At 50.0% G+C, this 21,418-nt stretch overlaps 1 protein-coding gene across 12 annotated transcripts in view; it reads right to left on the reverse strand.

The window, feature by feature from the left end:
- zmynd8 (zinc finger, MYND-type containing 8) overlaps positions 1-21,418 on the reverse strand; it is a 283,096-nt gene that overhangs the window by 130,525 nt on the left and 131,153 nt on the right. For all 12 annotated transcript variants that reach the window (XM_038803563.1, XM_038803569.1, XM_038803567.1 and 9 more), the window contains one exon: positions 5,320-5,396. In XM_038803563.1, coding sequence (XP_038659491.1) covers positions 5,320-5,344 — 25 coding nt within the window. In that variant the 5' untranslated portion in view covers positions 5,345-5,396. The remainder of the gene's footprint in view (positions 1-5,319; positions 5,397-21,418) is intronic.

Raw genomic sequence — 21,418 nt, forward strand, 5'->3', positions numbered from 1 at the left:
AAAGTTCTTTGAAGTAAACCACGTTACATTATCACTGACAATCTGCTCCAGTGTTCCAAATCTTGAGAATACAGCATAATCAATGTATATTCTCTGCTATTGCTGTGTCGGCCATTCCCACGTTATGGTCGAGTGTTCCCTAGTTTTCCACAAGATTGATGCTGTCCACAGGGGGCCCCGATTAGAGTGGAGGAGGTATTGGGGGGCCTAAAGGCCATGCAGTCGGGGAAAGCCCCGGGGCCGGATGGATACCCAGTAGAGTTCTATAGGAAGTTTTCTGAGCTGGTGGGCCCGGTCTTGGCGAGGGTTTTCAATGAGGCACGGGACAGAGGGACCCTGCCGCCGACAATGTCGCAAGCCACTATATCACTGATATTGAAGCGGGTAAAGACCCAGAGGCGTGCGGGTCCTACAGGCCAATCTCCCTGATTAATGTTGACACCAAGCTCCTGGCAAAGGTACTGGCGGTTAGAATGGAGGACTGCGTACCGGAGGTGATTGGGGAGACCAAACTGGGTTCGTGAAAGGTAGGCAGCTGGCCAACCTGAGAAGATTACTTAATGTGATAATGATGCCCCCGGTGGGTAGGGAGGTGGAGGTAGTGGTGGCAATGGACGCCGAGAAGGCCTTTGACCGGGTGGAGTGGGACTATCTATGGGAGGTGCTCGGACGGTTTGTGTTCGGGGAGGGATTGGATAAAATTATTATATCAGGCCCCGAGGGCCAGCGTCAGGACTAACAGAGAAGTGTCGGAGTACTTTAGGTTGTACCGACGGACCAGACAGGGCTGCCCGCTCTCCCCGCTGCTGTTTGCGCTGGCCATAGAGCCGCTGGCGATTGCGCTGAGAGCCGCAGAGGGATGGAAGGGGATGGTGAGGGGCGGGGTAGACGACCTGCTCCTGTACGTGTCGGACCCAGTGGCCGGGATGGGAAGTATACTGGGAATGCTGAGGAAGTTCGGCCAGTTCTCAGGATACAAATTAAATACGGCCAAGAGTGAAATGTTTGTGGTACAGGCAAGGGGCCAAGAGAACAGATTGAGAGGGCTACCGTTTAGGCTGGTTGAGGAAAATTTCCGGTGTTTGGGAATCCAGGTGGCACGAGACTGGGGCAGGCTGCACAAGTTAAATTTGGCCAGGGTGGTGGAGCAAATGAAGGGAGAGTTTCGGAGATGGGATGCACTCCCGCTGTCGCTGGCAGGGAGGGTGCAGACTGTAAAGATGACAATCCTCCCTAGATTTCTATTTGTTTTTCAGTGCATCCCGATCTTTGTTCCACAGTCCTTCTTCAAAAGAGTTAACAGGATGATCATGAGCTTTGTCTGGGCGGGAAAATCCCCGCGGGTGAAGAAGGCGATGTTGGAGAGGAACCGCAGCGAGGGAGGGCTGGTTTTGCCGAGTCTGATTAATTATTACTGGGCGGCCAACATCGTTATGATAAGGAAGTGGATGGTGGGTACGGGGTCTATCTGGGAGCGGGTGGAGGCGGCTTCGTGCAGGGGCTCCAGCTTGGCAGCCCTGGTCACGGCTCCTCTACCGCTGCCGCCGGCCAAGTACACCACCAGCTCGGTAGTGGTGGCGACCCTGCGGATATGGGGCCAGTGGAGGAGGCATGTAGGAGAGACGGGGGCGTCGGTTTGTGCGCCAATCTGCGACAACCATCGGTTTGCCCCCGGGAGTATGGATGGGGGGTTCAGAGTATGGCGGCGGGCGGGGGTGGGAAGGGTGGGTGATATGTTCCTGGAAGGGAGCTTTGCGAGTTTGAGGAGCTTGGAGGAGAAATTTGGGCTGGTAAGGGGAAATTATTTTAGGTACCTACAGTTGCGGGACTTTGTTCGTAGACAGGTCCCATCTTTCCCACGCCTCCCGCCAATGGGGATCCTAGACAGAATAGTCTCTAGGGGGGAAGAAGGGGAGGGTAGAGTCTCGGGTATTTCTCAGGTGCTCATGAGGGAGGAAGGGTCCCAGACAGAGGAACTGAAACTTAAATGGGAGGAGGAGCTAGGCGGGGAAACGGAGGACTGGCTGTGGGCAGAGGCCCTGAGTAGGGTAAATTCGACCGCGACATGTGCTAGGCACGGGCTGATTCAATTTAAGGTCGTTCACCGGGCCCATATGCAGTGGCTCGGATAAGCAAATTCTTTGGGATAGAGGATAAATGCGCTAGGTGCGCGGGAGGACCAGCGAACCACGTTCACATGTTTTGGGCATGCCCTAAGCTGAGGGGGTACTGGGAGGGATTTGCGGGGATCATGTCCCGGGTGCTAAAAACAAGGGTGGTGATGAGTCCAGGGGTGGCAATTTTTGGGGTTTCGGAAGACCCGGGAGTCCAGGGGTAGAAAGAGGCCAATGTTTTGGCCTTTGCTTCCCTGATAGCCCGGCGACGAATACTATTGGCGTGGAGGGACTCAAAGCCCCCGAAGACTGAGTTGTGGCTTGCGGACATGTCGAGTTTCCTGGGTATGGAAAAAATTAAGTTCGCCTTGAGGGGATCTGTACAGGGGTTCGCCCGGAGGTGGCAACCATTTATTGACTTCTTTGCGGGAGAGTGAGCGTCAGCAGGGGGGGTAGAGTAGAGTAGAGCAAGAGGGAAAAAATGGCGGGTAGTACCGGTGGGAGAGGAGCGGGCTTGTGCAGTATGTTACGATTGAAGTATTGAAAGTGCATGGATGTTTGCACATTTTTGCCTTTTTTGCTTTCTTTCTGTTGATGTCTGTAACTGTTGACAAAGCCAAAAACTACCTCAATAAAATTGTTTATTAAAAAAAAAGATTGATGCTGTCTTTCTTTCTCTTCAATTTGAGCATCTAATAATGGCCACCAAAAATAACTGTGTCCCAATTTCTTCATCTTCACCACACCAGAATGTCCCTCATGCAGTTGGTCAAGGTCCCTACTATGCAAGCACGGAGGTTCCTCATAATAGAACTCCAATCTGCATTGTCAACTCAGGTCTTCATGTGATGTAGGGCTTGAGATCTGGATTTTTCCAATGAACATCTGACAGCGGTCCTTTTTCGACTAATTCTATCACCTTCCCATCACTGGATCGGTTCTTGTATATCTTTGAACTTGAGATGAAGTCACAGGTACAATATCCATGTGTGAAAAATACAAAATATTGACAACATTTTCTCCAGGGTAATGCGTGACATGTAATGGTAATTGTAGCAAAGCATCAGCTTTATAACAGAGCACTCAGGAAATAACGACATGATCAGACAGAGTCAGTTATGAAGGGGAAATCATGCTTGACAAATCTACTGGAATTCTTCAAGTATGTAACTAATAAGGTTGACAAGGGGGAGTCAGTGGATGTGGTATATTTGGAATTTCAGAGGGTAAAGTACCGCATAAGAGATTAGTGTGCAACATTAAAGCGCATGGGGTTAGAGGTAGTCTATTGCGATGGATAGAAAAAGACATGAAACAAAGAGTAGCAATTAACTGGCCTTTTTCAAATTGACAGGCAGTGACTATTGGGGTACTCAAGGATCAGTGCTAAGGCCCCAGCTATTCACAATATATATTAATGATTTAGATGAGGGAATAAAATGTAATATCTCCAGATTTGCAGATGACACCAAGTTGTGTGGGAGGGTGAGCTGTGAGGAGGACGCAGAGATCCTTCAGTGTGATTTGGACAAGTTATAATAATCTTTATTGTCACAAGTAGGCTTACATTAACACTGTAATGAAGTTACTGTGAAAAGCCCCTAGTCGCCACATTCCGGTGCCTGTTCAGGTACACTGAGGGAGAATACAGAATGTCCAATTCATCTCACAGCACATCTTTCGGCACTTGTGGGAGGAAACTGGAGCACTCGGAGGAAACCCAGGCAGACACGGGGAGAACGTGCAGTCTCCACATAGACAGTGACCCAAGCTGGGAATCGAACCTGGGATCATGGAGCTGTGAAGCAACAGTGCTAACCACTGTGCTACCATGCCATGATGCCTTTGGAGGGGCAGGAGGTGGAGGTAGCGGTGGCAATGAACACGGAGATGGCATTTAACCGGGTGGAGTGGCAATTAGCCTGTCCCTCCCTCAACCAAGTCTCTGTAATAGCAACAACACCATAGTTCTGCATACTAATCCAACCTCTAACCTGTCATACTTCTTGCATTGAAACAAATGCACTTCAGACCACCATCCCCACTGTGTTCAGCAACTTCTCCCTGCCTGTTCGTCCTCTTAGTTTTACTGGCCTTAGTCTCTAGCTCTCCCTCAGTACTTACTGCTCTGGTTCCCACACCACTGCCACACTAATTTAAACCCTCCGAAGTGATGCTAGCAAACCTCCCAGCCAGGATATTGGTGCCCCTCCAGTTTAGGTGCAACCCGTCCTCCTTGTATAGGCCCCTCCTACACCAGCTGTTTAGCCACGTGTTTAGCTGTACTATCTTCATAATCCATGCCTCATTGGCACATGGCATAGGGAGTAATCCCGAGATTGCGACCCCAGAGGTCTTGTTTTTTAAACGTACTACCAAACTACCTAAACCTCCCCTGCAGTACCTCAGCATGCTTCCTGCCGATGTCGTTAGTACCAATGTGTACCACGACCTCTGGCTGTTCACCGTCCCCCTTCAGAATGCCCCCTGCCTGTTCAGAGATATCCTCAACCCTGGCACCAGGAAGGCAACATACCATCCTGGAGTCTCGTTCACGACCACAGAAGTGTCTATCTGTGTTCCTGACTATAGACCTCCGTATACCTACTGCTCTTCTGCGCATTGACCCTCCCTGCTGAGCCAGCCGCAGTGCCACCGCTTTGGCTGCTGTTGTTTTCCCTTGATAGGCCATCACCCACAACAGTATCTAACACAGTATACTTGTTAGAGAGGGGGACAGTAACAGAGGATTCCTGCACTGACTGCCTGCTCCTTCTAATGGTCATCGATCGATCTCTAAAATTCCAAGTGGCACTCCCACTGGCACCCAGATACCTTGGCACTACCACGATGCCCGCTGACAGTGCCAATATGCCCAGGTTTCCCATGCCAGGGATGCCCTGTCCTTAGGAGTAAGTGAGGGGAGGGCTCAAGGACCCCTCAAGAGTTATGCTGGAGTCCGGGGGGGTGGGGGGGGGGGGGGGGGGGGGGGTTTGGAATTGGAGCGGCATTGGGAGGAAGTGAGGCAAGTGCCACTTCAGCAGGGCATTCCAAACCAAAGCCGGTGCAAAACGGGATTCTTTTTTGGGTGTTAAATTGCACCCATCACTTATTATGGAATCACCTCAACATTTTCAGATAAAGTATCCATCACTATAGATGGAGAGACAGGCACAAGCTGCAAATTTTTTTTTAAAAAACTCACCTCTTGATCTGGTTGAGATCTCCATCTCCTCCTCCGTTTCCTCCTCCTGCTCCTGTTTAGGCGGGTCCTCAGCCAAACTACACAAAACGGAAGGGGGGGGGGAGAAAAAAATCGCAAGATCAGTCACATTAAGAAAAATCCTTTGTTACAGCACAGAAGGAAGCAATTCAGACCATTGTACCTGTGCCGGCTCTCATAGCTCCTCCCAGTCTTGCAAATTTTATGTTTTCAAGCAATTATCCGATTTGAAAGCCATAACTGAATCTGCATCCACCACACTCTCAAACAATAAATTCTAGATCCTAGCCATTGGCTGCAAAGAAAACCTTTTCCTCATGGCACCTCTGGTTGTTTTGCCAATCACCATTAGTCAGGTATCCTCTGCTCCTTAATCATTTTGCCAACATGAACAGTTTCTCCTATCTACTCTGCATGCACCCCTCTGGATTTTGAATACCTCTAACAAATCTCTCAACCTTCTTTTCTGGGATGTGGAGATGCCGGCGTTGGACTGGGGTGGGCACAGTAAGAAGTCTTACAGCACCAGGTTAAAGTCTAACAGGTTTGTTTTGAAGGAGCCTTCACCTGAGAAAGGTGCAGTGCTCCGAAAGCTAGTGATTCAAAACAAACCTGTTGGACTTTAACCTGATGTTGTAAGGCTTCTTACTGTTCTTTTCTGGGAAAAAGACACAGCTCCACCAGTCTAGCCACGTAACTGAAGTCTCTCATCCCCCAGAACCATCCTGATTCTCTCAAATGCCTTCACATCCTTCTAAAAGCATGGCACCCAGAATTGGATAAAATACTCCAGTCGAGGCCAAACCAGTATATTCAGTGGAACATTAAAAAACTTATTCAATTGTATTTTTGAAATAAAATGTTTTAAAATAGAGTATTTGAGAGCATTTTATCCTTTTTATTTTCCCAAATCCACCCGACCTGGTATCCTACAGCAAAAAGGCTTACATATGGCCTACTCCAAGAAACAATTTACCCGCCCACGGTTAGCTTACATGGTTTCTTCACCCCTCCCCCAAAAGAGATACTTCTCCTTCCCCTTGCTCAGCCACCCCAACAAAATATAATAGTTAGCATTTTCATACTCTTGCACTTTTTGAGGAAATCTTCCAATTTCAGGACAAGAATTTGGTCGATTTACACAACATGAGGTAGTCAGTAATTGTGAGTTACAATGGAAATTGCTGATCTAATTCACCTACCTGATGACATTTCTGACAAATGATCATTAGTAGTCTTGTCCCCGAATAGGGTGAACTAGCTTCTCTTCTAACTATAATGCATCGGAAGTGGCCTTGTTCTGCATCACAACCCAGCTGTCTAGCCCACTGAGCTAAACCAAAATTGCCCTTCATGTCCAAAGAAAAAGGTTAGGTCGGGTTATTGGGTTATCGGGATAGGTTGGAAGTGTGGGCTCAAATGGGGTGCTCTTTCCATGGGCCGGTGTAGACTCGATGGGCCGAATGGCATCCTTCTGCACTGTATGTTCTATGTGCAGGTTAGGTGGATTGGCCATGCTAAATAAAATATATAAACAACCTTTATAGTCACGAGTAGGCTTACATTAACACTGTAATGAAGTTACTGTGAAAAGCCCCTTGTCGCCACATTCCGGCGCCTGTTTGGGTACACAGGAGAATTCTCAGCTGGTATAGGAATTGAACCTGCGCTGCTGGCCTTGTTCTGCATTACAACCTAGCCCACTGAGCTAAACCAAAATTGCCCTTAAGTGTCCAAAATAAAAGGTTAGGTGGGGTTATTGGGATAGGTTGGAAGTGTGGGCACAAATGGGATGCTCTTTCCAAGGGCCGTGCAGACTCAATGGCCGAATGGCCTCCTTCTGCACTGTAAATTTTATGATTCTATGAAAATACCACCTTTGTCCACCTCCAATAGTGTGCACCAACACAGAGCAGAAGTTCCTTAGTTTATTTGGAAAAAAACTAGTTTTTACTGAAATTTTCACAATTATATGAGGCAATACCTGGAAAGAATTAACCTTAAAATTGTTTATCATCAGGTGTAGGTGTAGGCAATAAGACCCATCAAATCATTTCCCCCACTGCACCTTGAATTCATTAGTATATGTTCTCTCGTGAACATGCTGAATGATTGAGCTTCCACAGCCCTCTAGGGTAGAGAATTCCAAAGATTTACCACACTCTGAAGAAATTCCTCTTCAACGCTTCTTAAATGACCTGCCTCTAATTCTGAGATTGTGTCCCCAGCTCTATACAAACCTGGCAAGGAAACCATCCAATCTCCATCCATCCTGATGTTAGAGTCCATCCTTTTGATTCCCCTTTGTTCTTAATTATTTTATTATTTTTGGTCTTTGGACCCATAATCAGAATGCACCTTTAAGCAGTGGACTTAAATAAGGCACCCTGCAGGGCAGCACGGTGGCGCAGTGGGTTAGCCCTGTTGCCTCACGGCGCTGAGGTCCTAGGTTCGATCCCGGCTCCGAGTCACTGTCCGTGTGGAGTCTGCACATTCTCCCCGTGTTTGAATGGGTTTCGCTCCCACAACCCAAAGATGTGCAGGATAGGTGGATTGGCCAGGATTTTGTTTTTGTTTTGCAGAGGAGAAAACAGACTCGTCAGTGCCGGCTGAACCAGCTTTGGCTTACAACCTCCAGTTGGCCATGGAAAATGTCAGTGATTGGATCCTGGGTGATGCTTCTGAAAGAGCTGAGCAGATGTGGTTCGACATTGAAAGGAGAAAGGAGTTGACACTCTCTCTCACAGCTGACGTAAATAACTTCTTTATTGTTCTAAAATTAGTGAGTGCCTGGCACATCCATGCTGTTAACCTGAAATGATGCTGAGACTGCAGAGAAGGTAGACAACTTTGGCAAAGAAAATCATCAGAACCTTAGAAGCACGGCATACCAAAACGGGTGTGCACGCGCCTACACGAGGGAGTGCACACGTATATGAATGCATACGGGAGTACATGTATGTAATCGCACAATTATTTTTGGTCTTTGGACCCATAATCAGAATGCACCTTTAAGCAGTGGACTTAAATAAGGCAGCCTGCAGGGCAGCAAGGTGGCGCAGTGGGTTAGCCCTGTTGCCTCACGGCGCTGAGGTCCTAGGTTCGATCCACACACACACACACACACACACACGTGTCTGTGCACACGTGCAATTGATCACATGTGTACGTACATGCATGTGTGTGCATGTGTGCGTATGCACACATTGTATACACACTCATGGACGTGCACACATATGTACACACGTGTAGAAACACGTGTGTGCATACGTGTGTGCACGTAGAATAGAAATAGACAGATAAAGGGCCTGCACAGTGGCGCAGTGGTAAGCACTGCTGCTTCACTTCGCCGAGGACCCAGGTTCGATCACAGCCCCGGGTCACTGTTCATGTGAGTTTACACATTCTCCCCGTGTCTACATCTCGACTCACAACCCAAAAGATGTGCAGTGTAGGTGGATTGGCCATGCTAAATTGTCCCTTAATTGGAAAAATATATTTGGGGACGATAAATTTATTTAAAAAAACATTTTAAAAAAAAGAAATAGACGGATAGACACCGAGAGTGCGATTCTCCAGAAAGATTTGTAAGTGTGATAGCGAGCAGGAACTGCTGCGAGCTTCCTGCGCTCAGCCCAGCGAGGCAATCAATGCTATGCAACGTTAATTGATCCACTTAATGAGGCCCTACAGGCATCTTGCCACAAATGAAGACTCACCAGCTGCTTTATTGGGACCACGCTCACCAGCCCCCCACTAACAAGGTCGAGCAGCACTTACTCAGCCAACCCCAGCCAGCTCGCAATAATGGTGCCGAGTTGACCGGCCCTAGGAATCAGGGATGGAGACCTGAGGAGGCTCATAGATGCAGTGGAGGCCAGGAAAGATGTCTTGTTCTCACGAGGGTCCCGAAGGGTGAGCCACAGGGCAGCCAGTGTTACCTGGAACGAGGCGGCGGCGGCTGTAAGCTCCGGGAGTGTGACAGGAGGAAAAATAATAATCTTTATTATTGTCACAAGCAGGCTTACATTAACACTGCAAGGAAGTTACAGCGAAAATTCCCGAGTCGCCACATTCCAGCGCCTGTTCGGGTACACCGTGGGAGAGTTCAGAATGTCCAGTTCATCGAACAAACACGTCTTTCGGGGACTTCTGGGAGCACCCGGAGGAAAGCACGCAGACATAGGGGGAACACACAGACTCCGCACAGACAGTGACCCAAGCTGGGAATCAAACCTGGGACCCTGGCGCTGTGAAGCAATAGCAAAGAGGTCTACCACCTACACAGGGCAGCGTGAGTGAGTAGAGACCAATGACCGCCCCGCCCCGGGACATTCCCATCCCCACGCAAGCATCCACAGCCCCCCATGTGGCCCCCAACCCTCCATTCAACCCCCTTATCACTTCAACCTTTCTGTCACACACCCCCACTCACACTACTGTGTACGACTCATGTGGTCAGTGATGCACTATTTGTCTCTCCGGAGGAAAATCTCTCCCACAACCGTCAGGAGAGGGAATGATTGGCGGATAAGAATCCTCACCTCCTTCGAGGAACGGGTCCTGGGGTGTACGGGGGTGGCCAAGTACAGAGCAGGCACCCATGCAGGAGGTTGGTGGAGGCCGCAGAGGTGAGGATATACTGGGCCCCAAACAGAGGGCCTGTCAAACGTGGATTGTTATTGCCTTACTGACTGACCCTTCCCTCCCACAGACCACATTTCCATTCTCCTGCAGGTCCTCCAGCCGACGCCCCATCCCAGGTGGCACGTTCTCCAGCGTCCCAAGATAGCATGATCAAGGCAACACAGCTGTCACCACTTCCACCACCTCAGATACACGCATCTCGGTGGGAAATATTAGTGGTTAGGCTTCTGGGGCACAATCTGGTGAGTGCCACACTGGTGCTGACTTCAGGTGGAGGCAAGACAGCAGTGGGAGGACTTCTGGATCCCAGGACGCAGCCGGGTCCCAGCCTAACGCTGTGCCTCTGGTACTGGGTTTTTGGGGGGTGGGGTTCCAATTAAGGGGCAATTTAGCATGGTGAATCCACCTACCCTGCACATCATTTTTGGTTTGTGGGGGCGAGACCCACGCAGACACGGGGAGAATGTGAAAACTCCACACGGACAGTGACCCAGGGCTGGGATCAAACCTGGGTTCTCAGCGCCGTGAGGCAGCAGTTCTAACACTGTGCCACCATGCCACCCATCCTCTAGTACAGGGTTACCCGGAGCTGATGGAGAAGTTAGGAGGGTGCAGCCGGCACATTCAGAGGGAGATGTCAGCGATACTCCAGCCGGTCCATAGCCGATTGGAGAAGTCCCGGAGGCTACAGGTGCAGGAGAGACCAACTCTGCTAAGATGGCAACTACAGTGGAAAGCCTTGTGTACGATGTCAGCACAATTGGTGAAGATGTCCAAGGCATCGCACAGTCGATGACGGCCATGGCTGCGTGTCTCGGCAAAATGTCTGATTCGATGGTGGACGTGACCCAGGACGAGGCTTACCTTGATGACATGCAGCGGCAGGGGCTGCACCATCGGGAGTGGGGAAATGTATAACACATTAAACACCCTTGCGCAGAACCAGTATTGTTTGTTTGTTGTGTTATGTACTCTGGGATAACACAGGCTGCAACTGGATGCAGCTTTAACCAAAAGATACTCCAGACCTTGGAGTCAGTTCAATCTGATTTATTGAACAAGCGGCACAGTTCTCCATGAGTTTGACTCTGCTAACCTAAGTGCCGTTACTCTGTCTGACTGAACCAGACTAGCTCTTAGCCACGTGCTGGAGGCGTGATACTGTAAATACACCGTGATTCACTCTGTAGATGTTCATCAGCGGAAAGAGGCGGAGTGTGAGTGCCTCGTGCCTTTTATAGTGAGATACCATCACTGAGTGTCCTGCCTGCTCATTGGTCATGTCCTGTTCTCTGTGTTCATTAGCTGCCCGCCTGTATATCATTATCTGCATGTTTGCATATCATGACATCTTCCTTTTTAAAAAAAAATGTGTTGTTGGCAAATGGGAACGTACTTGTATGTGGTGGCATATATTGACATATTTACAAGCGGTGGCATATGTGAACGTATTTACATGTGAAGACAGCTGTCTAATGTGAGAAAATAGAACATAGCAAACAAAACAAATGTTCATAAGTCCAGTCTCTGGGGCTTGCATCTGATCCTTGTCGACCGCCGGAGAGGCGGTGGTGGGGACAACGGCGCCTTGACAGGCGGGATGGAAGCCGGACTGGTGGCCTTGTAGTTCGAGGTAAGGAGGTAGCAAAACAACGGATGGAAATGGAGTAGAAAGCGGTTGCGGGCAGGCAACTTTGCGCAGTGCCCGTCTGTTTCGTCGCACAACAGAACCATCAGCCATACGTACAACATACGAGCGGGGCGCAGCCTGTTGAACAACAACAGTTGGAGCAGACCAGCCACCATCCGGTATCTTGATCCTGACAGTGTCTGCCGGGGATAACACGGGCAAATCAGCGGCATGAGCATCATAGCCTTGCTTTTGCTGGTTTCGGAGCTCCTGCACCTTCTGCAGCACCGGGAGGTGATCCAGGTTGGGTAAGTGTATGGCTGGAAGTGTCGTCCGCAGGTCCCTGTTCATCAGGAGTTCAGCCGGCGACATGTCAGTGGACAGTGGGGTCACTCTGTACGCAAACAACGCGAAGTAGATGTCAGAAGCAGAATCCGCGGCCTTGCAGATGAGCTGTTTCACAAGGTGCACCCCTTTTGCAACTTTCCCATTGGACTGCGGATAGTGTGGGCTGGAAGTGACATGTTTGAAATGGTATGACTTGGCAAACATAGACCACTCGTGGCTGTTGAAGCACGGGCCATTGTCACTTATGACAATGAGTGAGATACCATGCCTGGAAAACGTCTCCTTACAGGCCTTGATGATGGTCCGAGATGTGAGGTCTGAGAGCTTCACGACTTCAGGGTAGTTGGAGAAATAGTCAATAATCACATGTAGTCACGACCATTCGCACGAAAGAGGTCGATGCCAACCTTGGACCACGGGAGGTCTCGACTTGATGCTGCTGGAGCATCTCCATGCTCTGCGCTGGCAGGAAGCGTTGACAGTCGCACAGTTGAGGACCATTTTCAAGATGTACTGGTTAATACCGGGCCAGTAGACAGTCTGCCCGGCTCTGTGTCTGCACTTCCAGACGCCCAGGTGTCTCTCACAGACGTGGCGGAGCACAAAGCTCTGGAGTGAGTGGAATGACAATCCGGTCCAGCTTCAGGAGGATACCATCAATCACCGCCAGGCCGTCCTTTACATTGTAAAATTGAGGGCACTGCCCTTTCTGCCAGCTATTGGTGAGGTGGTACATGACACTCTGCAAGAGGGGGCCTTTGGCTGTCTCCTCGCGGATACGAACCACCTTCTCATCAGACGCCGGGAGTGTGCTAGGACACAGCTGCACCCGTGATTCAATCTGCCGGATGATTTCCAGCGGTTCACTAGGCAATGTGATGGAGCAGGACAATGCATCAGCGATGACGGGCTCCTTGCCAGTTGTGTACACTAAGTCAAAGTCGTACCTTCGGAGTTTGAGGAGGATGTGCTGCAACTGAGGCGTCATGTCGTTCAGGTCCTTGTGGATAATGTGGATCAGAGGCCTATGATCCGTCTCAACAGTAAATGTCAGCAGGCCATAGACATAGTCGTGAAACTTGAGAATGCCAGTGAGAAGACCAAGGCACTCCTTCTCAATTTGCGCATACCTTGTTTCGGTGGGCGTCATGGCCCTCGATGCGTAGGCTACCGGTGTCATCGCATTGAAGCAGCACCGCACCGGATGCCATCCTGGCTCGCATCTGTCGAGATCGTTGTCTCCCTGTCTGGGTCGAACAAATGCCAAGACAGGTGCAGCGGTGAGCTTGGCTTTCAGCTCCAACTACTCTGTCTGATGTGCTGCCTTCCACTCAAAGGCAGTGGACTTTTTCGCCAAGTTTCGTAGGGCCGTGGTGTGTGAGGCCATGTTTGGGATGAAATTGCCCAGAAAATTGACCATGCCCAGGAAGCGCAACACCACTTTCTTGTCTTCAGGGACCTTCATGGCTTTGATGGCCTTGACCTTGTCTGTGTCCGGGCGCACGCCCTGCTGAGAGATCTGGTCACCTAGAAACTTGAGTGTCGACACGCCAAAGCAACATTTGAACCTGTTCAGCTTCAGGCCATTGGCATGGACACGGCGGAATACCTGCTGGAGATGGGAAACATGCTCTTCAGGGGTCGTGGACCATATGATGATGTCGTCCACGTATACACGAACCCCTTCAATGCCCTCCATCATCTGCTCCATGATGCAATGGAAGATCTCCGATGCCGAGACAATGCCAAACGGCCTGCGATTATAGCAGTATCTGCCAAACGGTGTGTTAACGGTGCAGAGCCTTCTGCTGGACTTGCCAAAATCCATGTGACGCATCGAATTTGGTGAAAAAACGTGCGTGTGCCATCTCACTGGTGAGTTTCTCCCACTTTGGGATGGGGTAGTGTTCATGCATTATATTCTTATCGAGATCCTTGGAATCAATGCAGATGCACAGGTTTCCCGAAGGCTTTCTAACACATATCATCGAGCTGACCCAGTCAGTCGGTTCGGTTACCTTGGAAATAATGCCCTGTTGCTGAAGATCCTTGAGCTGTGCCTTCAGGCGCTCCCTCAGTGGAGCTGGGACCCGGCGTGGTGAGTGGACCACTGGCTTGGCATCAGGTCGTAGCAGAATCTTGTATCAATCTGGCAGCGTGCCCATCCCTTCGAACACATCAGGATACTGAGCGAGGGTGTGGTCAATGCCTGCCTGAAGATCCACATTGGAGGATCTCGTTGTGTAAACCCGCTGCACGAGGTTCAGCTGCTTGCAGGCATGTGCAGCAAGTAGGGATGCCCTGTCTGGTTTGACAATTTCAAAACATAACCGTGCACGGGTGCTCCGGTTGGAGGCGAGTAGATGGCAGGATCCCAGTGCCGTGATAGCATTTCCGTTGTAGTTCAGGAGCCTGCAGGCTGCTGGAAAAACCTTGGGGGGCTTCTTGATGCGTTTGAAATCTGCCTGTGGGAGGAGGTTGACAGAAGCACCTGTGTCCAGCTTAAACTGGATGGAGCAGTGGTTGACCTGCATCACCTCACGCCATTCGTCCGCAGAATCCCCAGCGAGGATGGATTGAATTTGTGATGAGTTGGATGTGGCATGTTCACATTTGGTAATGATGCCCACAGAGTAGGCAGAGTTCAGGCATTCTTCCTCTGGAACCATTGTGCTGCCAGGATCAGAATCCTGTAATCGTTGTTGCACACTCTGAACGCGCCGTTGTCGGAATTGGGAGCGCTGCACCCTGACTGGTGGTGCAGACCTGCACAAGGCTGCATAGTGTCCAGGCTTCCCAGTTTAAACATCGCCTGCCTCTTGCAGGGCAGTGTTTCTTTAAGTGGGCGTTGCCACAGTTCGAGCACGTCATGACATCGGAGCCTGACGCTCCGCGCGTCATCGCACATGTGCAGTGCGGGTGTCCGCCGTTTCGTTATCCGGCTCGCATCGGGCATGCGTGGGGCCCCGGGAAGAGCATGCTAAAATGGCCACTTTCATCAATGCTGAGGCGCTGCATCCGGGAGATGGCCTGCACACTCTCTGCCTTCTGGGAGGCAATTTTCTCATTTTCAGCTGATTTGTACTGGGCATAGCGATTTTTGGCATGCTCATGCACTGTGCATGTTTCAATCGCGACTGGCAGGGTCATATGCTTGATTTTCAGTTGCTGCTCTCTCAGAGGATCAGAGTGAACTCCAAAAAAGATTTTGTCTCTGATCATGGAGTCAGCAATATCACCAAAATTGCAGGATAGCGTTAGCAGGCAGAGGTTAGTTAAGAAGGAGTTGAAAGATTCATCTTTACTTTGTAGACGCTGTTTGAATATGTAGCGCTCGAAGATTTCATTGGTGTCCACTTCACAGTGACTGTCAAACTTGTCCAGGATGGTCTGAAACTTTGTCTTGTCCTGGCCTTCGGTGAAGTGAAAAGAGTTGAAGAGTTTGATGACTTGATCACCACCTGTTGAGAGGAGAAACGTGATCTTCCTTGCATCAGATGCACCCACGAGGTCTGAAGCTTCGATGTACAGCAGAAACTTTTGCTTGAATGTCGACCAGTTGCCACTGAGATTGCCAGAGGTCCTGAGCTGGTGAGGAGCCTGAATCTTCTCCATGGTGCCGGGATACATTCGCTGGTCGTCACGGAACGGACTGAGGTAAACCACCTAGAATAAGCAGTCTCCTGGTAGCATGTTGTGTTATGTACTCTGGGATGACACAGGCTGCAATTGGATGCAGCTTTAACCAAAAGGTACCCCAGACCTTGAAGTTAGTTCAATCTGATTTATTGAACCAGTGGCAGTTAGCACAGTTCTCTCTGAGTTCGACTCTCTGCTAACCTAACCTTACTCTGTCTGACTGAACCAGACTAGCTCTTAGCCACGTGCTGGAGGTGTGATACTGTAAATACACCATGATTCACTCTGTAGATGTTCATCAGTGGAAAGAGGCGGCGTGTGAGTGCCTCGTGCCTTTTATAGTGAGATACCATCTCTGAGTGTCCTGCCTGCTCATTGGTCATGTCCTGTTCTCGGTGTTCATTAGCTGCCCGTCTATGCCTGTCTGTATATCATTATATACATGCCAGCATATCATGACAAGTCTGACGCCTCCGTCAGTTTCTTCCACAATGCGGGCCAACCTCTGAATCCACGGCCAATCTCTCCAGGCATCTCCCCCCCCCCCCCCCCCACCCTCCCACGTGCAGGTGATTGTGTGAGCGAGCACTCAACAGACAGGCAGGGGTCAGACTATGGCATAGATTGTGGACTACTGGCGCTCCGCTCTCTGTGGGTTATTATCACACCCCCTTGCCCTCAACAGTGACCTGCTGACAGCCGACAACAGTCCCAGCACCCTGGAGCAATGTGACACAGACCCTTCGGCATCCACAGGCATTCGGATGTTGGTTGTTGCATGTGTGGTGTTGCTTCTTGCATTGTTCGGGCAGTGTTCAGGAATAACGGTCCGATTGGGATGCTAGGCAATGACTCCCACATGCTAGATAGCCCATCCATCCACAGAAATCCACTTGGGTTGTGTGATTTACTCACTTAACACCGATTGCCAATTCCATATTAGCAATAACCTTCAGCCGCACGGTAGAGGCCTCGACAGTCGGTGGGTGTTATGGGTGGTCGGTGGGGCAGACCAGGAGAGACAAAGGTTGCCCCAGAACAAATTAATAATAATAATAATCACCATAGTTATTGTCACAAGTAGGCTTACATTGCAATGAAGTTACTGTGAAAAGCCCCTAGTCGCCACACTCAGGCGCCTGTTTGGGTACACAGAGGGAGAATTCAGAATGTCCAAATTATGTAACAGCACGTCTTTCAGGACTAGTGGGAGGAAACCGGAGCACCCGGAGGAAACCTACGCAGACACAGGGGAGACCGTGCAGAGTCCGTACAGACAGTGACCCAGCCGGGAATCGAACCTGAGACACTGGCGCTGTGAAGCCACAGTGCTAAGCACTGTGCTACCGTGCTGCCTTCAAGAATAATCAAGGGCATTTCTTCTGCAGTGAGTTGCTTTGAGCGAAAGGTGTGGAGGGGGCAGCGCTGAGATTCGAACTCAGCATCTGCTGTTTTCGAGAGCGGCCCTTTTACCATCTGAGCTACAGTGCCCACCCAGACTCCAAGGTTTGGCATGGTTGTGCCACACGTGGTTGCCTCCCCCCCCCCTCCCAAATATCTCCCCCTCCCATGGCTGCCCATCTCTGTGGAGAGTCTCCAACCCACAGCCAGGGTTCCACCCCCCCTCCCTCCAGCTGAGGGTCCCCTACCCCCTGCTGAGCACTGGGGTGGCAAGCCCATGCTCTTTGCCAGTGAGCAAAGATGGCTACTCACCTCCTCGGCTCGCCACAGAAGCACTTCACGTTTTTCAAAAGGAGTACTAAATCGGTGCCAGTGTGACCACTTGCTGGGGAGGCCGATGAATCACGGCAAGCCTTTGGATATGGGGTGGCTCCCATTGATTGTATGGTAATGGACTTAAGTGGTGATAAATGGTCTCTCACTAAGCTATAGCGAGATCCCGATTTCGCCTATGTGAGTGGGCCAGTTGCATCCCAGACTGTTTATAACCTGGCGCAGTTCCCGTTTTCAGCCTCTCCCACTATCCACCGGCCTCATTTCACTCGAGCGAAGGGGTAGCAAATTGTCAGTTCCATTTTCTACCAGTTCAACTATAATACTGTGCATAATAAAAGTATTTGTTGTAAATTTACAATCTGGGTGACTTCTCGAGAGAATAAGAGAATGCAGTGGTGGTATAAAGATCCAGGACAGGAGTTACCTCGAGTTTTATTGAAGGAACCAGCCGCTATGGCAGCTTACAACACAATGGGCGCGATTCTCCGCTGCCCACGACGGGTTGGAGAATAGCGGGAGGGCGTCCCCGACATTTTTCACGCCCTCCCGCTATTCTCCCCCCCACGACACAAATCGCTCCTCACCGTTTTTTACGGCGAACAGCGATTCTCCCCAGGCCGATGGGCCGAGTTCCCAGGCCTTTACGGCCGTTTTTACGGCAGCAAACACACCTGCTTTTTGCCGTCGTAAAAACGGCCGCAACATGCCCGTTCTGGGCATCCAGGGCCCCGATTGGCATGGCAGTACCACGGGCGTGCCATAGAACATAGAACATAGAACACTACAGCGCAGTACGGGCTCTTCGGCCCTCGATGTTGCGCCGACCTGTGAAACCATCTGAAGCCTATCTGACCTACACTATTCCATTTTCATCCATATGTCTATCCAGTGACCACTTAAATGCCCTTAAAGTTGGCGAGTCTACTACTGTTGCAGGCAGGGCGTTCCACACCCCTACTACTCTCTGAGTAAAGAAACTGCCTCTGACATCTGTCCTATATCTCTCACCCCTCAATTTAAAGCTATGTCCCCTCGTGTTGGTCATCACCATCCGAGGAAAAAGACTCTCACTGTCCACCCTATCTAACCCTCTGACTATCTTATATGTCTCTATTAAGTCACCTCTCAGCCTTCTCCTCTCTAACGAAAACAACCTCAATTCCCTGAGCCTTTCCTCGTAAGACCTTCCCTCCATACCAGGCAACATCCTAGTAAATCTCCTCTGAACCCTTTCCAAAGCTTCCACATCCTTCCTATAATGTGGTGACCAGAACTGCACGCAGTACTCCAGGTGTGGCCGCACCAGAGTTATGTACAGCTGCAGCATGACCCTGTGGTTCCGAAACTCAATCCCCCTGCTTATAAAGGCTAGCACACCATATGCCTTCTTAACAGCCCTATTAACCTGGGTGGCAACTTTCAAGGATTTATGTACCTGGATGCCGAGATCTCTCTGTTCATCTACACTACCAAGAATCTTGCCATTAGCCCAGTACTCTGCATTCCTGTTACTCCTTCCAAAGTAAACCACCTCACACTTTTCCGCATTAAACTCCATCTGCCACCTCTCAGCCCAGCTCTGCAGCTGATCTATGTCCCTCTGTATCCGATAACATCCTTCAGCACTATCCACAACTCCACCGACCTTCGTGTCATCTGCAAATTTACTAACCCATCCTTCTACACCCTCTTCCAGGTCATTTATAAAAATGACAAACAGCAGTGGCCCCAAAACAGATCCTTGCGGTACACCACTAGTAACTGAACTCCAGGATGAACATTTGCCATCAACCACCACCCTCTGTCTTCTTTCAGCTAGCCAATTACTGATCCAAACCGCTAAATCACCTTCAATTCCATACTTCCTTATTTTCTGCAATAGCCTACCGTGGGGAACCTTATCAAACGCCTTACTGAAATCCATATACACCACATCAACAGCTTTACCCTGATCCACCTGTTTGGTCACCTTCTCAAAAAACTCAATAAGGTTTGTGAGACATGACCTACCCTTCACAAAACCGTGTTGAGTATCGCTAATCAACTTGTTCTTTTCAAGATGATTATAAACCCTATCTCTTATAACCTTTTCCAACATTTTACCCACAACCGAAGTAAGGCTCACAGGTCTATAATTACCAGGGTTGTCTCTACTCCCCTTCTTGAACAAGGGGACAACATTTGCTATCCTCCAGTCTTCCGGCACTATTCCTGTCGACAAAGACGACATAAATATCAAGGACAAAGGCTCTGCAATCTCCTCCCTGGCTTCCCAGAGAATCCTAGGATAAATCCCATCTGGCCCAGGGGACTTATCTATTTTGATATTTTCTAAAATTGCTAACACCTCCTCCTTTTGAACCTCAATTCCATCTAGCCTGGTCGACTGAACCTGAGTGTTCTCCTCGACAACATTGTCTTTCTCCAGTGTAAACACTGACGAAAAATATCCATTTAATGCTTCCCCTATCTCCTCTGATTCCACACACAACTTTCCACTACTATCCTCGATTGGCCCTAATCTTACTCGAGTCATTCTTTTGTTCCTGATATACCTATAGAAAGCCTTAGGGTTTTCCTTGATCCTATCCGCCAACGACTTTTCGTGTCCTCTCCTCGCTCTTCTTAACTCTCCCTTTAGGTCCTTCCTGGCTAACGTGTAACTCTCAAGTGCCCTAACTGAGCCTTCATGTCTCATCCTAACATAAGCCTTCTTCTTCCTCTTGACAAGTGCTTCAACTTCCTTAGTAAACCACGGCTCCCTTGCTCGACAACTTCCTCCCTGCCTGACAGGTACATACTTATCAAGGACACGCAGTAGCTGTTCCTTGAAAAAGCTCCACATTTCGATTGTACCCATCCCCTGCAGTTTCCTTCCCCATCCTATACCTCCTAAATCTTGCCGAATAGCATCATAATTGCCTTTCCCCCAGCTATAATTCTTGCCTTGCGGTATATACCTATCCCTGCCCATTGCTAAAGTAAATATAACCGAGTTGTGATCACTATCACCAAAGTGCTCACCTACATCTAAATCTAACACCTGGCCGGGTTCATTACCCAGTACCAAATCCAATGTGGCCTCGCCCCTTGTTGGTCTGTCTACATACTGTGTCAGAAAACCCTCCTGCACACACTGCACAAAAACTGACCCATCTATAGTACTCGAACTATAGTATTTCCAGTCAATATTTGGAAAGTTAAAGTCCCCCATAACAACTACCCTGTTACTCTCGCTCCTGTCAAGAATCATCTTTGCAATCCTTTCCTCGACATCTCTGGGACTATTCGGAGGTCTATAGACAACTCCCAACAGGGTGACCTCTCCTCTACTGTTCCTAACCTCGGCCCATACTGCCGTAGTCCTCAAGCGTCCTTTCTACCGCCGTAATACTTTCCTTGATTAACAATGCCACACCCCCCCCTCTTTTACCATCTTCTCTGTTCTTACAGAAACATCTAAATCCTGGAACCTGCAACAACCATTCCTGTCCCTGCTCTACCCATGTCTCCGAAATCGCCACAACATCGAGATCCCAGATACCAACCCATGCTGCAAGCTCACCCACCTTATTCCGGATGCTCCTGGCGTTGAAGTAGACACACTTCAAACCAGCGTCCTGCTTGCCGGTGCCCTCTTTCGAACTTTTAACCCTATCCCTGACCTCACTACTCTCAACATCCTGTACACTGGGAGTACAATTTAGGTTCCCATCCCCCTGCTGAATTAGTTTAAACCCCCCCGAAGAGCACTAGAGCACATGCCAGGGGGGGCATGGGCCCGCGATCGGTGGGCACCGATCGCAGGCAGTGCGTCCGTAACGGACGCACTCTTTCTCCCTCCGCCGCCCCGCAGGATCAGTCTGCAGGGCGGCTGAGGGAGATGACGGCCCCCGCGCATGTGCGGGTTGGAGCCTTCCAATCCACGCATGCGCGGCTGACGTCATCGTGCGCGTCAGCCGGCGTGACGCTTGGCGCGCGGACTTAGCGACGGTCGCTAAGGCCGCGATGCCGTGCTTCACGGGGCCCCGCTGCTAGCCCCGCCCGGGGGGGGGGGGGGGGGGAAGAGTCGGGTCCCAG

Source organism: Scyliorhinus canicula, chromosome 7 (genome assembly GCF_902713615.1).
Source record: "Scyliorhinus canicula chromosome 7, sScyCan1.1, whole genome shotgun sequence".
NCBI classification, from domain to species: Eukaryota; Metazoa; Chordata; class Chondrichthyes; order Carcharhiniformes; family Scyliorhinidae; genus Scyliorhinus; species Scyliorhinus canicula.